The sequence below is a fragment of the Equus asinus genome, chromosome 4 (assembly GCF_041296235.1).
Source record: "Equus asinus isolate D_3611 breed Donkey chromosome 4, EquAss-T2T_v2, whole genome shotgun sequence".
Classification (NCBI taxonomy): domain Eukaryota; kingdom Metazoa; phylum Chordata; class Mammalia; order Perissodactyla; family Equidae; genus Equus; species Equus asinus.
Genome location: NC_091793.1, coordinates 12,471,900 through 12,478,159, shown reverse-complemented (window position 1 = coordinate 12,478,159; position 6,260 = coordinate 12,471,900). Strand labels below are relative to the sequence as shown.

Genomic DNA, 6,260 nt, shown 5'->3' with positions numbered 1-6,260 from the left:
GGGCCACCTGCTCTCAGGCACACAGCCCTTGAGTCCTGAGTCATCCTAGGGCGACTCACGGGGCTGAGGAGGAGCAGACTCTAACGGCCCCACAGCCTTGAGCAGGGGGATGCAGGACCCTCTCTCCTGGACCCATCCCAGTGTCCAGTGGGGCTTGCACACAGTAGGGGCTTATTCAACGCTGCTGGGTGCACCATGCCCGTGAGAACCCCCCACCTCAGGAAAGAGAAAATGGCACAGAGCTCAAGGCCCAGACAGCAGGCTCCTGCCACGCCCGCCCCCTGCCCCCGTGGCTCCTGGACCCAGCCTGAGGAAGGGAGGCAGGGGACGTGGCGACCGCCAGATGGCGCCTGAGTCAGCCCAATCCCCCTGCCGGGAGGGACTGCCTCCTCGCACCTCCTGGAAACACAGTCTGTTCCAGGCTCACTCTCAGGCCTGAGCAGCACACAGCCCGTTTCTGAGCCTCAGACCTCACCCCCCAGCCCTGACCACCCTGTTCTCCTGGGGCAGCAGGGCTGTGGGTGGGCTGCAGCCTCAGCACACACACCCCCAGGCCTGGCCCAGAGGAACTGTGAGGTGGGGGTGCGAGGCCACACAGCCCACCTGATGCTGAGATCTTAGGGCCAGACAGTGTCTGAGGGGGAGGCCACGGGCAGGACAGGCCTGGGAACGGGGGTAGCTGCGCAGGGACAGCAGGTCTGCAGCCCCAGGAGGAACCCAGCCGAGCAGCAGAGTGAAAAAGACAGTTGTATTTGATTTACAATTAACAAGATTCACAAGGGGGTAGGGGTGCTCCTGGCAGAGCTGCTCCTGGACCCCCCAGACCTGGGCAGGGCCTCCAGGGCAGCCTGTCTGACAGGCTGAGACCAGGACCCTGGTCTGCTGGGTCCCCTCTGGCCACCTGGGCCTCGACGTCTGACGTCCAGCTTGACCTTTGAGGTGGGGCCCACGGCATGGAGTCCACCCAGAGGGCCAGCGCCCCACAGGGCGGGGCAGGTGAGGTCACGAAGGCATGGTACCGCTTTTCTCCTCCTGTCCCGGCGGGGCAGACGCAGCCTGGGCATGAGGCCCCGGGGGCTGCAGGCACTCAGACCCCACCCAAAGAGGCCAAACCCAGGACCCGAGGCAGCTGCTGGTGCTGGGAAGGGAGCTGAGGTGCCGGGGGCATAAGGCACATGTGCGAGTCACTCAAGGACTCCACGCAGAGGCGCTGACTGATGCTGGTTCCACAGGAGGGAGCTGGTGCTGCTGGGCCCCGGCACTATTGCTCAGGAGAAAGACGCTACGTGGCTAAAAACGTGGAGGTCGGGGCTCCCTCGCTGCACCCACACTTGGACGCCCAGGGGCTCTTCCTCTGCTGGTGAGAGATGAGGGCTGAGCCCACCAGTGCAGCCACACAGCCCGGGGGCCGCCCAACGCCCAGCACCAGGTGTCACCCACCTGCGCCCCGAGACCACGGGGGCGGAGGTCAGAGGTCAGAGGTCTGTGACTTTGTTCTCAAGTGCAGCCGCGATCTGCTGGAGGCGGAAGGCCAGCTGCATCTTCTGGGCGGCAGGATCGTCCTCTAGGGCGTTGATGATCTGAGGGTGCCTCATGTCAGACCCAGGCCAGGGAAGGGGGCTGCCCGACCACGGCTGCCCTGGAGGACCCGATCCTACCTCGTCATAGTACTTCTGGGTGTACTGGTAGAGCTGGTGCAGGGCCACAAGGGTGTTCAGGGAGTCCGTGTGTGCCTAGGGGGGAGGGGGGCAGGCAGTGTGACCCAGGCAGGGGAGGGGCTGGACAGGCTACTGTAATATGTACTCCCATGGGCAAAGACAGACACAAAGATCACCTTCCCAGCATGAAGCCATACTGGACGGCCACGGACAGACACGCCCCCCTCCACACAAACACGTGGCAGGCAAGGCCGGCTCAGGGCTGCTCACAAGCACCCCCACCAGATCACACTTGGTCACCACAAGCGCTAGCCCATCTGGCTCCACCCTCTGCTTCTCTACCTTGGGCACAACTTCAGCCCACCCTGGGGGCAGCAGGGGGCTCAGCCCGGGGAGGGTCAGCTGGTGTGTCCCCTGTGCCCCCCTTACCCGGGAAATCTCTGCCAAATGTGTGTTCATGTCCTGGTCGCTGACCTGCACCATCTGTCTGATCCCCTTGTAGTAACTGCGGGGGGTGGAGAGAAGAAGTGGGCAGTGGGTCCCAGAGGCTGGACCCGAAGCTGCCCACCAGGACCCTCCTCCCAAGCACAGGCCTGAACTGCCCCCAAGGGCCCCACTGGGCAACGGGGGGAGGGTGGGCGCCGAGGTCTGGTGGGAAGGGGCAGGCGGAACTCACTCCTCTACCATCTTCTTGTAGGTGGAGATCTCCTTCGCGTAGAGCAGCTTGTTGCTGGGAGAGTCCTGTGGGGGTCAGAGCCAAGTAATGCCCACGCCAAGACGGGCTGGCTGGTGCCCCTGCCCTCAGCCCCTGATGGGCCAGGCTCACACCCACTCACGGTACCCACAGAGAAAGGAGGGTGTGCGGGAGATGGGGGTCCAGCCGGGCAGCCACCTCGGCCCAGCCACAGACCTGATGGGAACTCCTGGTAGTTTCATCATTTTATGATTGTAGTAAAACTCACTTTCTCAGCCTGTGTAAGGGGGGGATACCAGGCTCCGCCCCCTGCAGCTCCAGTCACCTTGTACCCACCCTTCCCCAAGCTTCAGCCCCAAGTGTACAAATTCACACCCCAGACAAACCTGCTACATCCCAAACTGACCCCTCACCTGCCTCACAGTCATGGCTTCCCCAGCCATCCACCCACCCTGTGGACACTGTCCAGTCCAGGCCTTCCAGGCCTCCTGGGCAATGGCCCACATCCTGTCGCCCCACCAGAACAGCCCCAGAGGCCACTCACGCGGCTCAGCTTGTGCTCTGTGCGCGTGCAGGCATCCATGAAGGTCTGTGCGATGACCGACAGGGAGGCGTCCACCACCTCGTGGACGTGCACGTCAAAGATGAAGTGAGGGTTCTTGAGGATGTTCACCCAGAACCGGAGTGGTAAACTGAGGCAGAGCAACAGGGCATGAGGGGCCGCCGAGACGCTGGGGAAGGGCGGGCAGGGATGGGGAGCCCAGCTGGAGGAGCTCACCTGTTGGTCTTCCAGATGTGGACAGTATCCTCATCCCTGATGTCATGCTTCTCTGCTTGCTCGTCCAGGAAGTCGAAGAAGTACTTGACGGCGGGTGGCACGGCTTTCCCAGGAGCCAGCACACTCTGGAAGAAGTTGTCCACGAACTGCTGCAGTGTGCCCTGTGGGGCAGGGAGGGTCAGCACCGCCTGGCCGCCTGGGCCTCCCACCCACAGGCCCGCCGCCCACCTTGACGGACAGCAGGCGAGTCAGGTAGATTTCGGTGATGGCCTTGGTGCGCTCCTTCTCCTTCACACTGCCGCGCTTCGACTTGCCTTCGTCCACCTCGTCTGTGGGCCGCACCAGGTGCCACACCCGGTTCTCCTCCTCCAGGAGGGCGTGGCCTGCAGGGAGGGGGCGCTGAGGGATCCACGGAGGCTCGGCAGCTCCCCTGAGATGGCCACACAGGGTGGACGCTGGTCCACGCTGACTGCCAGAGCCAGAAGGGTGCGGGTAGGAGGAAGGGACTCACGCTCCCCGGGCAGGTCCTGCTGGCTGTCCTCCGGCTGCTGGGAGACCCCCACCTTGGACAGGAGGAGAGTGGCGCCGTCCCGGACCTGGAACATGGCCATGAGGTGGGCATCACTCACCACTCCGGGCAGGGACCTGCCCCCTCGCCTGGCCCTGCACTCACATTGTAGTGCATCAGGGTGTTGATGCGCTTCCAGCGGCCCTCCCGCTGAGACGTCAGGTCCAGGTCTGACAGGATCTGCGCTGTGGACCCAGGACGCCACTCTGTGGGAGGACAGAGCCCGGCTCCGGGAACCCAGCCACAGAGCACTCTGCCCGGGTTCCCTCTAACCGTCCCCCCACCCCACTTGCCCAACTGGGTCCTCAGGGCAGGACCTCTCCCCAGGGCACAGAGCCGGGCATACAGGGACCCTGCTCACCGAGGACCACACTGTCAGCCTTGGGCCAGCGAGAGCAAGGCTGTGTGCGGTACACTTGGTCAATGATCTTCTCCTTGACCTGGGAGATGGTGTCACAGTTGAGGACCTTGACAGGGACAGCGTCGACCCCTTCATCCTGAACGATCACGCTCACCGTCTGTGGGGGAGACAAGATGAAGAGCCAGTGGGGGAGGGATCCTCGCTCTGACTTCCTCAGACACGGGAGCAGCCTCGGGCCTCACCCTTGGGTCGAGGCATGGGGGAGGGCTCTGAGCCCCCACAGCACCATGGGCGGCCCAGCCTCCTCCTTTCCCTGCATGCTCTGGCTCAGGAGGACTGAGAGCAGAGGAGCAGCTCAGGGGACTGCTCACTTGTGTGTATCAGACAACAACAGACATCAGGGCAGCACACACAGATCACACAACATAAGCACATGCCACACACTCCCTCCACATGCACACAAGCTCAGCGCCAAACACACTTGGTGCGCCAGATCCCACACACCCTTGCAGTGGTCCTGGGTGACCAGGAGGCAGCTGGCCCAGGGTCATGACACTTAGAGCTCTCTCCAGGGACAAGCTTAAGGTCCTGACACCTGCTCGGACCCACGACCTGGGCCCTTCCCCAAATGCGGGCAAGCCCAGCACAGGCAACGGCTTCTGACACAAGTCCACAAGGGAGGAGACTGGCGTCCAGCTCCTGACCCTGAGGCTGGCCAGCAGCCCAGCCTCTGAGGTCCCCCAGCGGCCCACCCAGCCCTGGGGCTCACCAGGGGCGCATACTCCACATCGTCGCCCAGCAGGCCTGTGTCATTGAGGGTGTATTTAGCCTTCTTCTGCACGGCGTCCACTGGTCCCTTCTCTACCTGATGCTTAATGGCCTTGAAGAGCTTGTACAGTGGCTCGCCAGCGCTGTCCTGGAATGACATGGGTGGCTCAGCCATGGGTAGGACTAACCACCCCAGAGTGGGATGCAAGCGTGTTCAAGTGGGGCTGGGCCCACCTGGAGGTGCTGCATGGGCGGGTGGACCTTTGGAGGATAGCACTACCTCGCCCCTCCCCCACACCTGGCTGGGCCACGTGGAACCCACCTTGAGGTACTGGTACAGGCAGATGGACATCCAGTTGGACAGCATCCTCTCCACCACTGTCTCAGACCTGGAAGCACAGACAGGCCTTGTACTCAGGGACCCCTTAGTGCCCCGAGGCCCAGCTGGCTCTTCCATCCACCCAGACCATCCTCATGCCAGCCTACCCTCGCCATCTAGGCCCTGGATCCCCGTCATGTTGTCCCTGCACAGCCAGCAGTGACCACACGCCCAGGCCCTTAGGGCAGGCATATCATCTTCCACCCCACCCTACAGAGCTGTGTCTAAGGGGAGCAGCTAAGTGACCTGCAGAGATTGCCTGCTGCCAGGGATGCCATCGCCTGCCATCTCCTGCCCGTACTCACCTGCACTGGCTACATCTGCCGGCAAACTGGATGCCGAATAAGCCCTGTGCACACCCATCATCCTGCCACATGGCCTCTGCATCCACCACCCCTCCACGCCCAGACACCCCCTCTCCCCTCGGCCACACACCTGCGCAGCATCAGCTTGGGGTTCTTGGCCACCACGTACTGCTCCATGAGCTCCAGGAAGAGCGTGCGCATGATGTCTGTGTAGTACTCCAGCTTCCCGTGCAGCGCCACCGTCAGCAGCGATGCAAAGTAGACCTTAGCGCGGGCCGAGAACTCCCGTTGGTTCTCCAGGGTGTGGATGAACTGTGGGGGCAGCGTCAGGTCAGAGATACCCAGACACCTAGGACGCGCCGCCCACCTGGGGCCCCACCCCTCACCCCATCCCCACTCACATTGATGAGGAAGGACTTGCTGTTGAGCAGGTTGGAGAACTGGTATAGGGCCTGCTCCACCACAGGCCGCCGCGACTCGGGGATGTCCAGCTTGCCCGTGATCATCACATCCTTGTCACCGTCCTTGGAGGGCAGGAAGAAGACGCGGTCGGTGTAGGTCTTGTAGTCCAGCACGGGGATGCCCGCCTCGTGCACGTCGTTTGTCTGGTCCTCCATCTCGATCATGAGGTCTGGGGGGAGGCCAGGTTGAGGCTCCTGCCAGCCCTGTGGCCACCCTCCGCGCCCGCCAGATGCAGCCTCCTCCAAGGCCCTCTTCCAGGCATGTGAGCCCTGGGCTCTGGCCGGCTG

General features: G+C 63.2%; 1 protein-coding gene across 7 annotated transcripts in view; it reads right to left on the bottom strand.

Moving 5' to 3' along the window:
- Window positions 1-729: 729 nt before the first annotated feature.
- PLXNB2 (plexin B2) overlaps window positions 730-6,260 on the bottom strand; it is a 31,070-nt gene continuing 25,539 nt past the window's right edge. For 6 of the 7 annotated variants that reach the window (XM_014864520.3, XM_044777128.2, XM_070506665.1 and 3 more), the window contains 15 exons: window positions 5,913-6,142; window positions 5,642-5,823; window positions 5,150-5,216; window positions 4,829-4,975; window positions 4,060-4,216; window positions 3,804-3,904; window positions 3,642-3,726; window positions 3,359-3,513; window positions 3,131-3,291; window positions 2,897-3,044; window positions 2,335-2,399; window positions 2,088-2,163; window positions 1,659-1,733; window positions 1,441-1,580; window positions 730-1,357 (listed from right to left, as the gene is read on the bottom strand). In XM_014864520.3, the coding sequence (XP_014720006.1) occupies window positions 1,476-1,580; window positions 1,659-1,733; window positions 2,088-2,163; window positions 2,335-2,399; window positions 2,897-3,044; window positions 3,131-3,291; window positions 3,359-3,513; window positions 3,642-3,726; window positions 3,804-3,904; window positions 4,060-4,216; window positions 4,829-4,975; window positions 5,150-5,216; window positions 5,642-5,823; window positions 5,913-6,142 (1,754 nt within the window). In that variant the 3' untranslated portion in view covers window positions 730-1,357; window positions 1,441-1,475. The remainder of the gene's footprint in view (window positions 1,358-1,440; window positions 1,581-1,658; window positions 1,734-2,087; window positions 2,164-2,334; window positions 2,400-2,896; window positions 3,045-3,130; window positions 3,292-3,358; window positions 3,514-3,641; window positions 3,727-3,803; window positions 3,905-4,059; window positions 4,217-4,828; window positions 4,976-5,149; window positions 5,217-5,641; window positions 5,824-5,912; window positions 6,143-6,260) is intronic. The other variant, XM_014864521.3, reaches the window with a different exon arrangement.